This window comes from Malurus melanocephalus, unplaced genomic scaffold (assembly GCF_030028575.1).
Source record: "Malurus melanocephalus ecotype Western Australia unplaced genomic scaffold, MMel_1.1 scaffold_739, whole genome shotgun sequence".
Lineage (NCBI taxonomy): Eukaryota > Metazoa > Chordata > Aves > Passeriformes > Maluridae > Malurus > Malurus melanocephalus.
Genome location: NW_026623971.1, coordinates 220,974 through 242,227, shown reverse-complemented (window position 1 = coordinate 242,227; position 21,254 = coordinate 220,974). Strand labels below are relative to the sequence as shown.

General features: G+C 40.8%; 1 protein-coding gene and 1 long non-coding RNA gene across 2 annotated transcripts; both read right to left on the bottom strand.

Moving 5' to 3' along the window:
• Positions 1 to 774: 774 nt before the first annotated feature.
• Positions 775 to 8,589, bottom strand: LOC130584629 (uncharacterized). The gene is made up of 3 exons (XR_008966521.1): positions 6,135 to 8,589; positions 4,370 to 4,441; positions 775 to 3,007 (listed from the first exon to the last, which is right to left on the bottom strand). It is a non-coding gene; the product is annotated as an uncharacterized LOC130584629 (long non-coding RNA).
• Positions 8,590 to 8,845: 256 nt separating this feature from the next.
• On the bottom strand, positions 8,846 to 19,991 carry GIN1 (gypsy retrotransposon integrase 1). The gene is given in 10 exon segments (XM_057384727.1): positions 8,846 to 10,252; positions 11,967 to 12,253; positions 12,697 to 12,864; positions 12,959 to 13,147; positions 13,917 to 14,161; positions 14,164 to 14,218; positions 15,255 to 15,388; positions 16,342 to 16,493; positions 19,355 to 19,404; positions 19,845 to 19,991. Coding segments are annotated over 8 exon segments (1,524 nt in total). The 5' UTR covers positions 16,487 to 16,493; positions 19,355 to 19,404; positions 19,845 to 19,991; the 3' UTR covers positions 8,846 to 9,951.
• Between the last annotated feature and the right edge of the window lie 1,263 nt (positions 19,992 to 21,254).

The following is a 21,254-nucleotide window of genomic DNA, read 5'->3' as shown; positions in this document are numbered from 1 at the left end:
CAAAGAAGCTGTAGATGTCTCATCCCTGGAAGCGATCAAGGCCAGGCTGGATGGAGCTCTGAGCAGCCTGGTCTAGTGGAAAGTCTCATATCCATGGCAGAGGGGTTGGATTAGGTGATATTTAAGGTCCCTTCCTACCCAAGCTATTCTGTCATTTTTAATAACTGCATAGACAGGCAACCAAGTACTTTCCAGCAGCAATCAAATTTCAGCATCTCAAGTCTCATGCTCTAATTTTGTACAGGTACAATGGCAGATATGGAATATCCGAACCTTCTTGAAGGCACTGAATCTTCTTTATCTCTTATTAAAGCTTCATCTTACAAAAACAGTGTACCAGAGACTTCATACTGCAATAGAAAATTTGTGTAAAAAGAAGACACAAGCTTTCTGAATCACAGTTCTCATTTTAATAAGACAGCAGACCATCCTCTATCTTAACAGGTTCTGTGTGCTAATACTATGTATTGTAATAAATGTTGAATTCTGGTTATTCAGTCTAAGCTAGTGGATTTGCAGAGCATGTGTTTAAATTTTTTTCAGCAGTTGTTCCAAATAAGACTGAGTTAATGAACAACATGTAATTGCACATTTTAAGATTTAAAATACGTGGCACTACCTTCCATGTGTTGTTGATTAATCTTTTCATATGCCTTTTTTAAGAAGAATCTTGGCTATTGTAGGGACTGAATATTTTTATTAAAATTGGGCTGACCACATACCTAAGCATTGCAGTTGTACTGTGTTAAGCATCTCCCTGTTTTAAATAGTCTGTCCCATGAGAAGTTCTTCAGAGTGGTGGGAGTGTGGCTGTGATCCACTGGCAAGTTGTGTCAGGTACTTTTTGGCACCTTGCTGTGAAACCTGCTCTAAGAGAGGGCAGAACATGCAAAGTGCTGAGAGGAGGATGCACTGACCTGTAATGTACAGGTTGCCACCCACATCACTGGAAGGCAAGCCAATTAACTGAAATTACAATTTCAGTTAAGCAGCTGTCCATGCCACCACGTATCATGGGGTGTAAATTGATTCCTTGAGAAGCATCTTGATTCAATAGTTTTCTAATTGAGCGGTGCACTATAAAGTTAATGAGGATTTATAGATCAGTGTGGTAAATTCCAAAAGCTTCTTCCTTGCCAAAACTAGATTTATTTATGTTTTATCAGAGTCTTTAAGTCAGTAATGTCTGTCACACTACAATGGATTAGGATTAAGCATGTCGTCGTGTGGCAGAGAGAGGGGCTTTGGTGATTTTTAGTTTGCTGTTCAAATACACATGTGGAAACTTGTTTGAAAGACTACATATGTATTAGCAGTACAAATTGTGAGGAACAAATCACTGCTGAGCAATACAAAAGCAACTTTAWTATTTAATCATTTATTGCACATTAGGACATACTTTAAAATTTTAAAGACTATGTCATTATATAGTTCAGTTTGTGTGGATTCATATAGTGTACCAATAAAAAGGCCCCAAAACCAGAATCAAATACGCAAGTCACTTAAAATTAGGAGCTGAAATTAGGCCACTGTATTTTCTATGTAAAACAGATGCTAGTGAACCATAGAGTTTTAGCACCCTGATTTGTATTGACTTGTTTCTTTTTAATTCTTAAATATGAAATTATTTTTCCCTGATTTGATCAAAATTTATTAGTAAAATGTACTTACAATGTAAGCGCTCTTTAAACTCTTCTAAAAAGTTAGATTCATCTGTATAGCTAAGCATTACTGGCCGAAGAAAAGAAGGGAGCTGACAGTGTAGAGGATTTAAAATCTGCTGTGATAGCTACTTGTACAAACACAACCTAAAAACTTCTTGCTGTTTCTGGACATGGTGGCCAAAAAAACGTAAAAGAACACCCAGCTGGTTTTTGTTAGACACATAATTTGGAGAGGTATGGCATGGCWGTCAATCTGGAACAAGCACCAGATTTTTCTAAATACTACAGGTCATGGCGACACTTTATTTTACTGTTTCTTTATCTCCATTCCACTCACCTTTCTTATTAACGAGTTGCATGTGAAGTATGACATGTGAGCGAAGGTCTGATTTAATTGTATGACTTTCTAGAAAATATATAGATTTTCTAAAATCTACAGATTTGCAGATGCATGSGCAGTCTTCTAGGGCAGTGTGCCAAAGTACTGTTTTAAAGATGCAGTGGAGTAATTTTTTTCCTAGAAAATAGTCATAACAGTTCAGCAAACTAGGGTAATTTTTAGTTACAGACTACATTTATTTTTCTGAGACATACGAGAAACCTAAATCTTTTACTCTTTTTAATTAGAATTGACGATTTTTTTCAGAATGGAGATTAGCAAAAGCTGGAAAAGGCTAAAGCTGGTGCTACTTAGCATTTAGGGTTTCAGAGCACAACACTGTCCTGGACCCTGCAATCCTCAGTAAGCAGTATACCATCTTCCCTCTGCTTCCTTCAGCTGTGACATATCCTAAAASTGCTGCTCAAGAGAAAATTACTTGCAGGAGAAAGGGCTGACTCTCACCATTCTGCCATGTTTCCTTTGGTCAGCTCTCAGGTCACACTGACCTGAACTGGAACTGGAGAAATGGCCTTTTTCCAGGCACTTGACTGCGAGATCCTGCTCATAGCAGCCAAGATGTAAGAGTACTGAAAGGTGCCCTGTTCTTTAGAAGGTATAAAGCTATACTGGAAGTTTGCCACAGTTGAAAGCTGTGGCATAAAGCCACCTAATGCATAGAGTATTTTTATTCTCTGGCTCACATGACAGGTCAGTCATGCAGCCTTCGCACAATGCAGGTCATGCTGCTCTTGGAAATCTATTCATGCTCCCGTAATTATCAACAATTCGGTGTGAAAATTACAGAAAATTCTGCTGCGAAAGTACTTCAGGGAAAAAATCCTCAGCAGAGCAAGGCAGGCAGCAATTTCTGCAAGCCTCGCACCCCACGTGGGCGGCGGCTCCCGCGAGTCCTGGCTGCCACCKTGCGACTGACTCCAATGCAAACCCCGAGCGTCTCCCTCTGCAGACAAGCACACGAAAGATAAGACTAAAAAAATTAAGTTTGCTGTATGACACCGTAACTATATGCTCTGTTTTCCTTCTTGGTCTCTAACCTAGGGAGTGATGGATAATGTCTCTGACTAGTTAAACACTCAGAATCAATCTGGCGGGGAAGCACATGTATTGTTTACTGCATATCACTACACAAAATATAGAACWTACTTTCTTAAGGGCTTTTCTGTTGGGGCTTTTGTCATATGTATGCCAGCTTTGTGAAGAGTAATGAGTATTTTTTGCAGTTTGTCCGGAATCTGACATGGTGCTACTCACTCTCTATGGAAGGGGGAAGTCAGACATAAGGAGATTAAAAGCATCAATTGCCAAAAATAATCAACTAATTTTAAGTACTGTATTTGTGAAATCTGTTTTTTCCCTTTTAACCCACTTATTTAGATATCAGTCTGCATATTCAAGGCAGCACTTCTTGCCACCAGCTGCAGCTCTGAATGCTCCATTTTTGCTGAGTTTTGAGATGCTTCTCAAGCACCCAGAAAAGGATTCACTCGTGAGTAATGACTTGTACATGGACATACAAAATTACAGAAATTTGTATCCAAGTGATCTGCCTAATCACTGCAATAGCAAGCTGTAGCACTGCCTGGCAAAGGGGAAGTGCTGTATTTCCTACATTTCTTGTTTATTGGCATTACCTGCTTCTGCTACCAGTGCAGCAAGGTTGCTGCAGATCCTTTCATCTGGGTAGAATTTGAAAGGACTAGGAAATGCATCTCTTAGGATTAACTGCTCCTGAATCAAATGTTTTAGAATTCAGTTTACTTCTGATTAATTCTGGTTGCTTCTATCTGGAAGAGCCTCTTCAAATTAAAACCTTTAGTGTGCTGCTTTTCATTGCAAACTTACACAGTTTGGTTACTAAGATAGAAACAGCAGGTCAGCAGTCTTCTAATATGTGCAGAAGAGTATATTGCCCATTTTTTGAAGACACTGCAAAATCTTGATTACTTATGTCAGTTTTGGCCTTCTAATCTGAAACTGTGTGGCCCTGGAATTCTGTAGGATTGACAGGGGAGCAGCCATACTCTCAGGCCTACAATGACAGCTACTGACTTACCTTGCTGAGTGTTCACCACCTAGTGAGAATCTATAGCTCACAGGTTTTATTTTTAGGTAACCAATTAAGTTAACCGAATGTGTACACTTCGCTGCAGTCCCCAAAACTTCCATCTGAAAACACCCAGGATGCTGCTATGCAACAAATTCGATGCTATGTTACTAGAGTTATTAGAGATGGCTGCTGCAGAATATCATTGATAGGCATGTCACTCAGAAGCAAATGAACAAATGAATAAAAGACACTTACTTGGTTTTCAGAAGTGGTATTTTCAAATTTGGTAACTCCTTGCTCTGAAAAGCATGATTCATTGGTACCATCCTGCAGGGAACATTCAGAAAAAAAAGGGAAAAATTTTAAAACATCTGTACCTGGAAAGCAGGAAACACCTTAACACAGAATAGGCAAATGGTATATGAAAGTTCAGGAGGCATTCCAACAAGAGACTAGAAAGGTTTCCATTCCACAGTGAAACAGTCTTGAATATTAATACAGTATTTTTGCTAGAAACTGCTTTTACAGTGTTTTTCATCAAGCTCTGAGCTGGTAGGTAATGCTGTTAGTAAACCCAAAGGAAAAATGATCATAGCACTGTTCTGGGAGGTATAAGGAAATTTGCACTTTCTTTGATGTTGTTTCCCCTTCTGTTCCTCCCCTCTAAACCACGAGGGGGCAAAAACTCCATTAGAAAACAGAATTTCTAATCTCTTTTTAAGTAGTCTTTTGCTATTGTTGTAGCATAAATAAAACCTGTGTACCAGTAAGAAAGAATACAAAAGARCATTTGTATATTTATCTAAGTTGGATAAAACACCAAAAGTGGGCAGGTCACAACTCACTGGTCATAAACACACTGAGGCTGGGGTGAAAGCTTCCCCAAGCACTATGTGCTGCTTGCAGTGTCTCACATTTCCTGGTGGGGGGAAGTTTCCTGTTTGCAGTGACTGTTCTTCATGTCAGTAGTTTGAAAACCCTGTATTTTATTTCAGTGACCCTCCCCCAGGCAGATTAGGCCACGTTTCAGTGCACTGGTAAGTCATTAATGCCAGTTTACAGGCTTAGTAATCTAGGCATTGATCTAATGCAGTTGATCAAAATTACCAGGAAGCCTGAACGATCAGCAGTATGTTAAATGTTTTTTTTTTTATTTTGCCCATCCCTCTCTCACTGCAGCATTTTCTTTCTCTTCAATGTAACTCTTAACAACTCCTTTGTACTTCCACTACCCCAGAGCTCCCCAGCTGCTGCACTGTGCAAAATTCAAGAACTAATCACTTGAGTAAGAAAAAGATAAGAGGGTGGTTCTCTTTTATATGTACCAAAGGAGTGAGTCTTACAAACAACTACCTTATTCTCCAGTTTTATCCCTGACACTAGTTTCTTTTCAAAAGCATTATGTTAGGAAAATTAATCCACAAGGACCAGAGGTTTATGTCCAAAAAGGAGACAGAGGAGTCCCGCAACTTTATTCATGAATAAAGGGAGAGGTCATGGGCATTTCCCATGGGGTCTCTCAAATTCATAGAGGACACAGCCTCTTTTTATCCTAATTTCCGGGCCGCAAAGAGAGTTCCCTCTCTTTCCTCATTGGCTGAGGTACTTGAGGGTAGAGGCTCCCTGAAATGCCTTATGAAACCCTCCTTCTATCATACATTGCTCCCTTTCAATATACATCTCTGTATCTCTGCTCTTGTAGTCTATTAACATAGTGTGGGATAAATCAATCAAAGGAATTCCTATGGAAATCCTTCCCCTTGTTTCCTTCTATCTCCCAGTATCAGCCTTATCTTACTCTCAGAATCAGTCTGTTTGTAAAGGCACTCCCTTCTCATTCCTTTCAATCCCTCATCTTTTTATTTTACCAATAATTGTCTTTACAAACTTCAGTTATCATTGACTTGATTTTATTCTCCTGGGTCTAAAAAAATTATTCTCTTACTTCTGGCCCCAACCTAACTGACAATATAAAGGTAAGATTATTAAGAAAAACATTCTAATGGTATAATCTAATCACCTAATTTTATCTTCTGCACGACCTGTGGCAAGTGAAGGCACAGAAACAAAACAAAGACAGCAAATGTTAGCCCCTTGCAGTGACTGGAGACCTGAAGGGAGTGATGCCCACACGGACTATTTCAGCAGACAGTCTGTGGTTAGGCACAGGGGCTTCCCCTGATTTTGACACCCTGGCTGCTGCTCCAGTCAGCTCCTGTGGAGTGTCAGTTGTGGCCTCCCATCCTTCTCCTCCAGCTGAGATGTCCAAATCTCGGGGACCTTAGAAACTTGACCCGAGTGTGATGCGTCCACCTGTGTTCAGCTGTCTTGATGGCTGTATCTATGGTCAGTAACACTTGGAAAGGTCCACACCACTTCACTACCAGTGCTGCTTCTTTCTACTTAACCAGGACCCAGTGTCCTGATTGGATGCTGTGAACAGCAGAGTCCAAAGGCAGGGTCTGTGCCAGCTGAGTTTCCTGTCGAAGACATTTCACAAGAGACAGTATYCTGGCCACAGGCTGCTTTAAATATACATTGCTTATCTCTGTCCCCCCACTAGGCTGACAATTACAAGGGTAAGGAATCCCAAACATCAATTCAAAGGGAGATGAGTGAGTATCTTCCCTGGGCCTGGCCCTTATTCTTGCTAAAGCCAGTGGCAAAAACTGTACCCATGGCATTGTTCTATTACCAACTTCAAGAGGTTTTTCTTTATTTCCCATTCATTCTTTATACTCGGCCTGAACTCTGGTGATGTCAGGGGGTATGGAAGCTCCATTGTAAGCCTAAAACAGCTGTGACCCCTTTGAAGAATTTTTCCTGTAAAGTGTGTTCCCCTGTTTGAGTCTACTGCTTCCACTATTTCCACATTTTGGAATTATTTGTTCCAGAAATACCATATCAACCAATCCTGTAGTTGCTGAAGCAGTTGCCAATGCTTCTGGCCTCCCTGTCAGAAGTAAGTCACTTGGGGCATTTCAGTAAAATATATCTGGCATTTTTGGAAGGGACTGCAGCCCAAGGCTTCCCTCCCCTGGCAGTTTTCTTTGCAACCCTGTCATTGGTTTTAGCACAAATCAAACAACCCTCAACAGCTCGTTTTGCCTTTTGAGTAAAAAGACCCACAGCAACATATATTTTGAGGAAGGCTTCTGCCAAACTATGTCTGCATAACTAAACTTTTTCTACAAGTAAAACAATATTATATTATGATGCACAACACATAGCATCTACCTTGAATTTCTGCGAGAACTAGCACTACAATATGTGTTTATCACACATAGCTATGGCTCAGGAACCCAAGCTATAAACACTCATCTTAATATTTGCGAAAGCCAACACTATAATATGTGTTTGTAACAGCAGGATTTCATGCTTTTCAAACCTGTTCCTCACATATACTAATAGCGATTGGATAAAGCACACCCATTCGTCTTTTCCACTCACGCCTTGAATAATCAAAGAACTTTTTGACAGTCTTCCCTGCCTTAGGGATAAAATTGAAAGCGGATTGAGGGGCCCCCGTGTCTGCCAGGAAACACAGTTCCTCCCGATCCAGACCAATTTTAAAAGTTATCAAGAGTTCCTGTGTGGTGGGTCCCTGGTATAATAGGATCCTCTGACATTCTTAAGACTCCATTATCCTCTGGATTTCCTCCTCCTGAGGATCCAGCTGTTTCTGTGGACATTCCCGCTTCCAGTGTCCCTCTGCCCTGCAAATAGCACACAAATTTTTCCTCTTTTTTTCCCCCAACCGGTGTTGGGGTTTGCTCTCCCTTGCTGAGGAGCGAATGCCTTTGCCACATCCTTGTGGCCAACCCCATCCCCTCTCTCTCAGGTTCCCCTTTGCATCCTGCAGTTTATTTTTCCAGGGTTGTAATAACTCTGCCATCACCTTTTCCTTACCCCTTCTCACACAGATCAAAATCACTCGTTTCTCCAGTAACTCAAACAAAATTCTTAAAATCCTGATCTTTCCACGCACAATGTGCATTTCCCAGATATTCCTTTTGCAGTGTCCAAACGCAGCCTCCCCTGGTGTTCCCAGTGGACTGTACTGCCAGCAGCACCACAGGCGGCCGGAGAATCCCRCAGCCTCATGGAGACTGGAGGCCCCTGCTGCCCCTGCCCTGGGCGGGTCGTAGGGTCAGGGACTGCCCGGCGCTGAGCCCACTGTTTTCTCACAGCTCCAGCCCGGCCTGGTGCCTCCCCACAGGACCCCAGCCCGTGCTCCCAGTCCTGCACTTCCACGCCCAGCCCTGCCACTCCTCGCCTTAACCACTTTGCTCTGTACTCCTCTTATTGCCCCTGCCAAGGATGGATTATCAAGACCCCTTCCTGACTMCCTCTATTGCCCACCCTGGGCATTCACGTCTTAGGGAGAATGTGCAAACCAACTCGATATTCTCCCAAAGGACTCTTCAGAGATATTTTGGGATCATCATCCCTTTTGCCGGGGCGCCCTCCCAGCTTTACCTGTGCAACCCTCCATGGGTGTCCTATTTACTTGTGCTACCCTCCTTGGGTGCCCTCCCAGGTTTACCTGTGCTACCTTCCATGAGTGCCCTCCCAGGTTTACCTGCGCAACCCTCCATGGGTACCCTGTTTTACCTCTGCTACCCTCCTTGGGTGCCGTTTTACCTGTGCTAGCCTCCATGGGTGCCTTCCCAGGTTTCTTCCCTGAAGTTCCCATTTCACCTACCAGTGAGATTTTAAGTCTCCATCCACCTCTGCTGGTTTGTGCCTGTCCTTTGCCTGTCCTTTGCCAGGTGGGAGATCTGAACCTAGCCAGGACCTGCATCACAGTGTCCCCTGAAGCTGCCAGGGAATCATCGTGCCTGCCCTGCCCAGCTGGGAACCAACTGTGCCAACTGTGCCTGCCCAGCACCCCTGCCGACTGGGACCGTAACTGCACCAAAGGGGAGGGTGTGTCTGTTTGTGAAGCTGTCACTGTGTTTGTGGCTGTGTTGTTCGTTGCTATCGTTGCTATTACTTGTTTCACCTTGTTAAACATATTAAAATAGCTGTTATTCCCTTTTACCCATATTCTTGCCTGAAAGCCCATGATTTTCAAAGCTATTAATAATTTGGGGGTAAGGGGGGGTCTATCCACCACTCCAAGGGGGGTCCCTGCCTTCATTGGCAAACACCTGTCTTTCAAACGAAGACACAGGTATTTGTGGGGGAAGCACAAATAAATATTAAACATCCTTAAGATTTTTTTACAATTAAAATTGCCTAGTCTAGCAGACCTTTGATGAGCATGGAACAGCTGAAGCCCTCACTGTTTCATGCACAGAACACTACCTGTATTTGATTTTGCAAGTTTTATTGTTTTGTGAGATCTTAAATGGATTAGACTAAAAATTAAAAGTTGTAAAAGCCAGAGGTTGCAGCTTCCCAGAAAGAATAGAAAACATTATAAAACAAGAAAGGGATGACATGAGCTTCTCTGTAGTGGGGGAAATTTTACACCAAATTGCTTAGGTTAAATTAATCTCTCCGTGCACACATTAGGAATGAGTCATCTAAGGATTAGTGGAAAAGGTCATTACAGTGAAACGATGCATCGATGCATCATGTCCTGAGAGGACAACAGTGGCAATGCCTTTTTACCAACGCAATCTGAAATTTAAATGCATGATCAGAATATGTGCCTTTACTAATACTTTTTCTTAGTACCCAGACAAATTAACCAGTAGATACCTGCAGTATGATAAAGTATGAAAGTGGATTGGGCTAAGGAAGTTGGAGCATATTTTTTTCTTTCTTTTTTTGACCCTGCCACAGTAGTTCCAAACTGCTTGGCAATGAAATGGGACCGAAGACTACACTTAAGTATCCTCTATCTTGGTCTGAAGGGTCCAACAAAGTGAAGGCCATTGTTCTGGCTTTGCAGTGTTTGGTTCAGTGCAACGATCTTCTCTCAGCTCAGATTCATGTTTACCATTGGCTGATTCTTGCTCTTTGCAGGCTGCAGGTGGAATCTGTACAGCAGACATGACATCTCTTTTGTAGGCATTTATTTCCCCTTCAGTAACAGAGTCTGGTTGGCTTGAATTATTAGATCTTTCAGAGAAGCCAATATAGTCATGGTCAACAACTACTGCACCGTGCAGAAAGTAATGGTTGTCCGTAAAAGGAAAGTAGCCATTAGTTTAGATCCCTGAAGCCATACTTAAAACATTAGTTAGGCACTAACTTACTTTTCAAAGCAATTTCCAAAAGAGGACAAGAATATTTGAGTGACAGCACACTGATAATGTGAATTTCCCAATTTCACTGAGCATCAAATGTTTAGCATTTCATTACATCTACAAAATAATCTTTGCAATGATCCACAGTTACAGCTTTTCTTTACTAACTCAATGACTAGCTTGATGTCTATCATAGCCATCTACTGAACTAACTTGAATAGACATGCAGATTCTTTCATTTTGTGCAGGCACACAGAAATATGGTTTCTTCATTCTCTCATTGGGAAATCTTAATCCAACATACAACAGGCTTTTTTAAACTGTAAAAAGTTTAAAAAGTAAGTAAAGTAGGTAAGTGGAAAAAAAAAAAAAACAAAACCAAAACAAAACTCTATCCCAGACAAGACCAAGACAGTCACTTCCAGAAAAAGATAATTAATTCTACATTTATGCGCTGCTTCTACAGTATTCAGTGGTATTAGGGTCTGATAGTATAAAGACAGTTACTTTCAACTTTTTCTACAATGATACAATTTACTATTTATTGTAATATTCTGTACATTATCTACATGCTTGATATATGTATGACTTCTTCCTCAGGCATCAGCAATTTAATGAGGAACTGTACATAGTGATCATCCAAAAAAAGTAATGGCCTTGAGACACGACATGAAATCAGTATCTTGATAAGGAAATTCATAACTGACAACTGACATAAATATTGCAGCTTCTTATGTGAAATTCCAGAATTAGTTTCAGCTTTGAAAATGCCTCAGCTTTTAGTGGTGGAAGAAATTACCATCTCAATGTAGATTATATATTTCCAAGAACCAAAGCTTGATCACACATGCCAGTAGGGTGGGAATTACTTTGCTCTTCAAGAACTCTAAAGTAAAAAGCAGCTTGTTCTGTGACAGAAGTCTTCTCAACACCAAGTATTTAATTTTCCTCAAAATGTGTGTGGTGACTCAAAGACAGGATGAGCAGAAAAGAAACAGCTGCCACTTTTTGATTTGCACAAGGACATGCTGAATACGTAAGACCAAGGGCAGAAGTTGGTTACCCAAATCTTTGGGAATTTCTAGCCATCCTGCTACAGAGCATGACAATTTTGTTTGCTCTGGTAAGAGAAACATGGTCTTCTTCAATGGACAATTTACAATAAACTATTCCAAAACCAGTTCTCTGATGTAGTCTTTCTATTTTAAGGCTTTAGAGGACATATTGATGTTGTGTAAAAAAACACTTTCCATTGCACAAAAAGTAATGTGAATCCTGCTTGCCCCAAAACAGAAACACAGTCAGAAAACACTCCTTGAACACAATTCGGCCTGCGTATACTACTGGCATGTTCTTATACTTCTATCAGCCAGCGCAAATGGAGCTGATTAGAAGCATCTATAATAGAGGCTATTTTTAAAAGACTTATTCAGGAGCTCTATTTCATGCTCTGCATACTTTGATGTCACTAACACTCACTGTTCTCCTTACTGAAAATTACAGCTATTGCATTATTGTGTGTGCTAATGTAATTCCCACTGGTAAGTCAATGATACTTGTTCATTCTAAGAACCTAATACCACAACAGAGAAGTTAAAACAAAACCCTCAACCAGAAAACCCAACCTTTTTTATCATTTAAAAAATACACCTTTTGCACTGGACCCTCTTATGTATGGCTTGAGGTGACACATCTTGATGGGTCTTTTCAGCTTGGATCCTGTAGAATCTCTTAATATTGCACAGCCATTATCTGTGATGTAATCTATAATACAAGAACCAATCCATTGCGACTGGAAACGATCGTCTTTCCACCAGTTTTTTCTTTGCCTAAGGACTTCATGACCAACTTTAAGTCGAAGGGTATTTAAATTTTTTGGCTTCCTTTTGACTGTGATTTTGCTTCTGAATTTTTGTTCATCTGCAGTTTTCTTATGCATCTGCAGAAAGATACATATAAATTACATTTTTCTTTTCCAAAACTAACAATGGATTTTCATACCATTGGTTAACAGTGCTTAAGCATAACATTGAGTGGCTTTGGATGTGTGTAGTTCATAATTATGTGGGACTGAAGAATGATGAAGAAATTTATTTTATCTTTGTAAATCAACACTCCATAAACAATAGTTTTCAACTTCTATTTTCTGCTCTTTAAGTCAGATTTAGTAAATTTTTGACAATAGGTCTCCTAAGGATACTCCCTCCAAATACAAATGAAATGTGTTACACTGAAATGAAGGGATTACAGATGAAGAAAGACTAAAAACCGTAACACAAACCCCCACATTGTTTTAAATGGTTAGTTATACTTTATGCCTTAAACCTTTCCACCTTTATTTTCAGTCTTCTTGCTAGTAAAATGAAAATACATAACATTTACCTGGCAATCTGAGGTTTTCTCTTCTTCCAGTGGTTGACTGACTGTTTTAGTTGCTTCAAGTATTTTGGTAAAAATACTATATTCTCCTTCCACACATATATTCATGGGCTCAACACCATATGGGTTACGGTTAAACATTTGGAAATATGGGGTGTTTAGATCTGGTTCCTATTTAAACGGGGACCAAAACCAAGAAATTTAGCATACAGCTTTGCAGACATTTTGGGGGACTTCAGTCAAAAGAGGAAGAACCTTCACATACCGAATTTGTCAAATTAAAAGCATAAGCAATAGCAGACAAATGTTCATCCCAATCATTTGGATGGTCGATGCAGTACTTGTTAAGAAAAGTTTTGATTGTCTTGGATATTCCTTCATTTACATCATCTGTCTGAGGGTAAGACAGTACAATTTGTTTCATTCCAAACAGTACAAACAGTTCTTCATTTGTCTTCAAGAGAAGAATAACACAATTAGTGAACATTTCCCCTGTTCTGTATCCTATTTCAAGCAAAAAACCTAGATTTCCACCGCTTTTCCCAGTCATCATTGTATCAAGAAAAGTCTTGCACACATATTGGCACAAAACACACCAGGATTGTCAATGACAGCTAAAGAAGTAAGGCTTAGGAGCGAGGAATTGGTGTTTACCAAATTTCTGCCACTTAATCAATCATTACCTCTGTATTACAGTCTGATGATTTCATCATCTCTGAGAGGAATGAAGTGTGGTAAATCTTTCATAATCATTATAAGCCAACGTAAAAAATACCCTTAGCTATTGCTATACTGGGCAATATGGGTGAATGAAATCCAGCAGACTGTAGTGTGAAAATTTATGCCAGTTGAAGTGAGTGACAAAACCTGCATTATGACTGTCAGTAAATAGTTTTACATTGTACTTTTTACAGACAATAAAGTCCTAGGAAATATTACATAACCTTAAAATTGTACATAATTGGTTTGACATTTTTTGTATGTACTTTACTTTTTCAATTGAAAAAAAAATACTAAAGCCTTTCTCAAAAATGGTCTAAAATTCAAATCTAAAGGGAAAATTCAAATCTAATAAAAGGGAAAATGTATTTATTGGGGAAAAAAGCAACAAAAAACAAAAAACCCACCAAAACCACACATAAACAATGACCAAAACCGTCCCCCCGCCCCCCCCCAAAAAAAAAAAGAAAACCTGGAGATTAACCAGCCATATAAATACTTACCTGATAAACAAGCTCCTTCTCTTGATCAATAGGCATCTTCTGAGGTGGTCCATATAAGAAAAACACATTTATGATTGCCTTAGCAATTTCAGCTGAAGTGTCATGCAGTGGTAAGATAACAGTCCATCTTGTGAACACATCTGTCATCATTATGATGTATTTATGACTTCTGTTGGTAATATTGAAAGGTCCCAATAGCTCTATAGTGACTGCTGTCCATGGGTCCTGTGCTTTGATAGGGTATTTTTGGGCACTGTGGTGGTTGTGTTCTTTGCTGCCTGGCAGTGCTGGCAAGCATAGACCTAGAGAAGACATCAGGGAAGATTCTATCAACAAAAAGTGATCAGAACCATAGATCTCCACTGTTCTCTGTAAATCAGGTCAGACCAGACAAAATGAATTTATTTCATCACCTTTCTTAATATTTTTCGTCTTTAGGTTTTTCAGACTCAGCATAAAACCAAAATAAAACCTAACAATACTGAAGGCCTGGACAGGGACATGTAAAAGAACCCATAGCTGAATCTTCTCCATTCTGAAAGCACTGTGCTCTTTTAAATCCACAGTATAAATTTTAAAATCCATTACTATCTGCAAATACTGAAAGAAGTATGAAGAAGCTGGGAATGAAAGGGAGTCYTAATAATTCCCCTTTTGGCTCCTCTAAGTGTGCTGTGGCTGAAAAACACTGGAAATATACATAATTTTCCATACAGCTTAATTTATGGGACAGAGCCCCTTTGTTCAATCTGAATTGAAAGACTCATTTTCAGTTCATGTTACAGTTGCACATGAACTCCAAGTATTTTGGTAATGCCGCAAACCAATAGCATAATTTGGCCTGAAAGGACACACAGCTTCCTGAAATTCTGCTAGGAGTTCCTGCCCTGTATCTTTAGGTGAAGAAGAAGGAACTTTCCAAGCAGTGATTTTTTTAAACTATTTTCTGAACACACCTAATTGTAAAGCAGAGATATAATTTTCATATTCTTATCTGCTTATCACAAGGATGGTGTAAACATCCTTTGATCCTAACAAAGATATGTGAGATTCCTTGCACAAGAAATCACTCTCAAGGGTCAGATATCAGTGCCTACTAAAATAGATTATGGCTTGCCACCACTGCATAGGGTATAGCAGTATGCAAGCCAGTAGTACAACAGTAAAAAGTAGTAAAAGAGTAAAAAGAAAACACCAAGATGACCAGTTGCAGTGTGATTGCAAGCTCACATCTCCTCCTCATGAAATAGCCCAGGTACTTGTATCAAAGTTCATAGGATTACCAAACATTTGTAACAAGACTACACAAAAAAGCATCCTGTAGCTACGAGGCCATACCCACTCTTTGACATCATTTGTTACAGAGGTCCAGTAGTAATTAGACTCCACTAAAGTCAGTGTCCTTGATATACCATGACGAGTGCCAGCAGCATTTCTGTGCCATTCCTCGAGAACCTTTGTCTTCTCTTCATCTGAAAAAATTACCAGGCGCATTTGTTTTCTGTCTTTTCCAACATAGAACAACTCATTTTCTGAAAGAAGAAAAGTATCAGAAAACTATAAAGCAAGTGCTTTGTCTTCTGTTTAGTTTACTAAACTACTGAGCATGACTCAGACCAGAATTTATTACAATAGGTTCACTTTGGTGTAAACATAGCTTTTATTTATAAACATTTCAATTATGTCCTCCAAAAAGCTGTCAGTTCAGCCACATTTATTAATCTGTACCTGAGGAGTTACAAGGGTATACCAGAATGCAAACAGCATTCCCACAGGAAATGTGACTGAAACACAAGCTAACACTGGGGTTGAAAGAGGTAGGAATGTTGAGACTGTTGTTTGCGAAGTTGTTGGGTGCCTGCCAGCAACCTGACACTGAGAGTCATAGGTTTAACTCCTCCCTGCCTTCTCTCTCCACAAAATTGGCAGTTTTGATGGAATTGAGAAAGCACAGCAGACGACAAAGACTCATAAAGGCTCATACATCTCCCAGGGTTGCAGTGAAATAGCAAAGGGCCCAGAGCCTCTCAAGTGACTGATGCCAAAGTTGTCCTTGCACTTCTGCCCAGCCATCCCCCAGACTGGATGGATCATTCCTTGTCTACAAGTGCAGATGTGCATTTCCCTTTCTGTAATCCTTTCAGTTATTGATGGTAGTGACAACATATATCTGCAGTATATAAAACAAGGTTTGGCTTTTATATAGATGAATAAACCTATTCTGGAATGGACTAAAGCAGATCAAGCTTTCATTTCTACAAACATCCTGTTATATATTAACCAGGGATTTGCAGAGCATTTGTCTCATAGAGCATGTCTTTAAAGTCACAGAAGGCTGCAGAGCAAGATCCCTTCTTTTTATTTCATATTAGCAAATCTTCATCTTAATATCTATTTTCAGAATAATTACTGAGAAAATTTTTACCTTTGAGAACAAATTTTTTGGCTGCTCTCCTGATTCCGCTTCTTTCGCTTGATAATATTGTGGAATGATATTCCCCTGTTCGCTTGTAGTATGCAATCTGCTTCAGGTGGAGCCCACCACTTTTTCAATGGTTACTACGAACCATTGCCAATCTGAACAAAATGCACAGAATTTAGTAGATAAATTTTCAGATAAGTTTTCACTGGTTTCTTTGTAGCTCAGAGGCTCCTGATAATACAGCCTCTGAGAAGATGTTACACCATTCATCAGAAACTTTAGCAAAATGGAAACTGCTTGAAACACTAATTTTGCTGTAAGCAGAGTTGTTTTTGTCAAACTGTATTTTAAAATTTCCACGCCATAGGGACTTCTACTATACTTATTGGACAGAAGAAGGAAATAGGAAGAGAGAGAAAGAAATTGCTCTTCTCATTCTTGGGTAACTCTCCAGGTATACTGGAGAATGGATATATGCAAAAATCCACCTTAGTTGGAAAAAAMCCCATAAAGAATAGGAAAAAATAACTTCCCAGAGAGAAACCAAAGGAAATTAATTTTGTTCACTAATTAATCTGACAGTTAGATTCTCAAGTTCCTAACCAGACTCTGCATGCGATGTAACAATTCATTCCTTAACATGGGCTGGCTTCCCTGTGCACATTAATAAGAAGAAATGTCATTAGTAAAATGGGCCACTGACACAAAATATGTTTGGGTTTAGCAAGAATATCATCAAAATAATTAGGTAATAATGAAAATCCAAAATATTCACAGGCAGGATTATTGATGTAGGCTCTATATGACTTGAGTGGTTTGTTTTTTTTCCCGAATCTGCTCTAGCTGCAATAATGATGTAGATGAAACAACAGTTTGATTCTGCTCTTATCGATATCTACATGAACAGGATCAAGCTTGGGGTCTGCCATGTCAATCTCATAGTGAATACTGGTTACCCACAGCATTAAGTAATTTTTTCCTTATTCTGCCACTGTTCTAATGCCAAACTGTGACAACATGTAGCTTGCTAAAAAGAGTAACTAGTTTGTGTGTCATGCATGCTAAGTGGCATATAATCATAGGGAAGTGACAGTATCCAGTCACTCTGGAATGTACATTACGTGCTGCTGCTGTTTGAAAACAACATGTTTAAGACAAGATGTCTGTTTTTCTATTAATAAATTCTCACCCACCTTTACTATGCTGGTGGAGGAAAGAACTCTTGAGAGAGATCATGCCTGCTTTTATTTCCTCCTTTCCTCCCAGAAAATAAAATTATGTTATTTAGGGAACCTTAAATTTTGGCCTTGCACTGCTCTGTTATCAATGGTAAATGAATGCCACGAACTTCCCATTCAAAATGTGACAAGACTTATGCCTCACTGAATATTTTATTTTGTACAATCAAGCCTCTTGTTATACAAATGTTAGTGTTTTAAAGTAAAGTTTTCATACATGAGAGAACTAGTACACATGCACTTTTCAACACCAGGATCCTGCCTGTGACRGAAGAGGGTGTTTCAGAACTGGGAAGGAAAGGAACCAGAACACAGGACTGTTCTGGCACAGCAGTTTCCTGCAAACTTACATCTGACAGCTCACTGAGTTAGTGAATTGGATAACCAACAGCAGAAAGGAAGTTGAGGCTACCATGAAAGAAATAAATGTTTCTAAATGTTGTCTAAATGAAATCAATTAACTGGTATTTCTGACAGTAAAAGAGCACTGGTGGAGAGCAATTAAAATATCCCATCTGCCACGCGCACACATTCAAGTTTCACTTAAGGGTTTCCTGAAGGCCAGCCTTGTGCTTCAGTCACCTGAAGTCAAACATAGCCAGGTAGGACCTGTCACTTAACCACAGAGATGATGGACTGTTTTGGCTTGACACAGACATTCAGACATGAGAAGAAAAGAGCAACCTTTATTCGTCCAGTACTTGTGAAACTTGCCTGAAGTAGCGAATATTCTCCATGGAACCCAAGATTGCCTATTTTAATAAACTGAAGTAGCATAGCAACAATATACTTCTGGGCAGGACCACACCATACACTTTAGCTAAGCAGACACTCAATCCACATTCCTGCAGTGGCAGTTTCTGGTACAAGAATTTTGAAGAGCTTAGGTAAGCCAGTGAAGAAAGAATGTACTATGTACCCATACACACTAATTTAATATGATCCTGATCCAGCAAACTGTTAAGTGCTTCAAAAGTCTGCTGGATTGCTGCCTAATAGGAGATTCCTTCCTAGATATTTAGTTTCTTGAGTTCCCTACTAATCTTTTCCTCCACTATGTAATTTACTTTGTTTGGCCTAGTCATAAAAAAAAGTCACACATAAAAGAACAATTTATAAAATTATTCTGGTTTTCTTATTTATTCAGATAATTCATATGCTATGTGAATAATGCATCTGAGACTGTAAAAATCAAAGACATAAACTCAGCTATATATTTTCTAGTATCTTCGAAGCTGGAAAAGTATACACTAGAAAGTATTTTGATAAAGAGAATGAAACTTCCACATAACCAGAGGTCTTCTAGCTTTAGCGTCTTAGCCAAAACAGTCACTTACTAACTAATGCTAAGTGCTACTAACACTTAGCTCTTCCATCCTTTAATACCCATTTTCTCCTCCAAACACAATCCTAACTGCAATAAGTATTCTTTCAGTCCAGCTTTCAACCAATTCCCCTACCTATGGCCGCAATTCCAAAGAAACAGGAAGTGCCTGTGGAGCCCAGAATCAAAGCCACAGAATGGTTTGGGATGGGACAGATTTTAAAGATCATCAACTTCCAAACCCACTGCCATGGTCACAGAAACCTTCCACTAGACCAGGCTGCTCAGACCCCCAAATCCACTTGGACTTGAACACTTCCAGCAATGGGGCAACCACTGCCTCTTCTGGGCAAGCTATGCCAGGGTCTCATTAATGTCTCATTTAAACTTGCCCTTTCTTTGATCCATGGCTCCCATGTCCTATCAGTATATGCCCTTGTAAGAAGGTCCTCACCAGCTCTCTTGTAGGCTCTCTCCAATACACAGCTTCAAAGCATTGCTTTTCTAAAAAAAAAACACAGCTTCAAAACATTGCTTTTCTAAACAATGTGCTTCCAAAAGTGTAAATCAGACTGACAGATTCGCCTACATCCCACCTGGTTTGGCAGTATGACAGAGGGCTGGACGGGCGTCAACGAGGCGGAGTGAGTAGGCACGCGAAGCCGCGGGCGCCAGCCGCCATCCAGAATTCCCAGGTGATACCTGTTGGGAAGGCGCCTCCACATCCTGCCTCCTACCCACAGCACTACACAACCCAGCATGCGCCGCGCCCATGCAAAGCATGCCGGGAGTGGCGGTCACGSGCTAGCATCACCTGGGCCCCACACGGCGGGCCCTACGCATGCGCAAAGCAAAGTGGACGCGACCTTTTTGCTGCCCGCCGCCACGGCCCCTCACTGCCCTCTCGGCTCGGCAGGCCCAGTAGCCGTGCCGCGGGCACGCACCTATTCCAGCAGAGGTACCGCCACGGCCTGGGGCGGTAGGGGTCAACTTACCCCCTGTGTCATAGGGGGTCAACACTTCCCGGCCAGACCAACCGCTGCGAGAGCCCTGTCAGCCTCCGAGACTTTTGTAGCGCTCCCGGAAGTGGCGGGAGGGAGGAAAGGGGGCGGGGAAGCAGCGGCACCGCCCCCTGAGGGGACCACGGGGTGGCCGCGGGCAGGTGAAATGGCTGCTTCATCATTCCTTTTCTGCCTTTCACTCCTTCCCATTTGTAGGAGCGCACAGGGTCTGGCTCGGCTGGGCCGCGCGTAGGTAGCGCGGTGGCTGAGGCGAGGGGGAGTTCCCGTAAGAAGCTGTGTCGGGACAGGCGGTGCGGCGGGCATGGACTCCGGCCCCGGCCCCGGAGCGCGGGGTAGGCACAGCCCTATGGGCTGCCCGCCTGTCCTTCGGGCATGCCCAGGGCTGCTGCGGGAGCTGCGGCGGGCACGGCCCATGTGCGCGGCCCGCGCTTTGTCTACGGGTCATTCTGCTCGGGCAGGATTTCGCTGAAAGTAGCGGCCGTGTCGCGCACCGGGTCTGTGGGGTTACAGCGTGCGTTGCTGTCAGTGTCAGGTGAAGCGTTTTGGTACACAGGGACACCGGATGAAAGGTGGTGTATGTCTAAACATGGATGAGGAGAAAGGTGATAGAGCTTCTCTTGAAATTCTGCGTTTGTAGCACTGTTAACATCCCAAAAACTGATGATAAGTTCAATATACAGTAAGTTGGGGCAAGGGAGATTGCTATCTGTAATAGGGGGAAAAAAAAGCAACAGCAGCCCCAAAGCTGAAAATTTATTACATACTAGGAGCAGAGATGAAAGAGAGACTGTCTGTGTTTATATTTGTTTTCTTAGTGTTTTCCAGAACGTGGGAACTTCGCAGAGTATTGGTTATCTTTGAAAATTGCTTATGCTTTGAAAATGTTTTGGCACTTCTGTTGTTTCCCTGTAGTACTTGGTTGTAGTTAACTACCAGTAAGACGATTGGGGGAGATCAGTATCATAACCACAAGGAAATAAGTGCTTTTCTTTCTCATACAAACTACTTCTATCTGGTGTACGCTTCACAGCTGTTTGTGTTTTTGCATTGTTGTCTTTTTAAGTATTGTTTCCCTGTCTAATTTGCTATCTCCATCTTTTCTGCCTCCCTTCTACATCATGTTTGTACTCTAAGTAACAAGCCAAGGTTGTTTTTTTTCCTTGAAGTATCAAAATTCTTATTGAATCCATCTTTGTCGTAGAGAACAAGTTTCTATTCAATCAGTAACAAATCTATTCTTGCTATGTAAAACCTCTTTGTGGTATATGGTGATGTAATATGCCTGTGACTTCAGTGTATGAGAAATTCGAGTTTTTATACTGATTGGCTTGT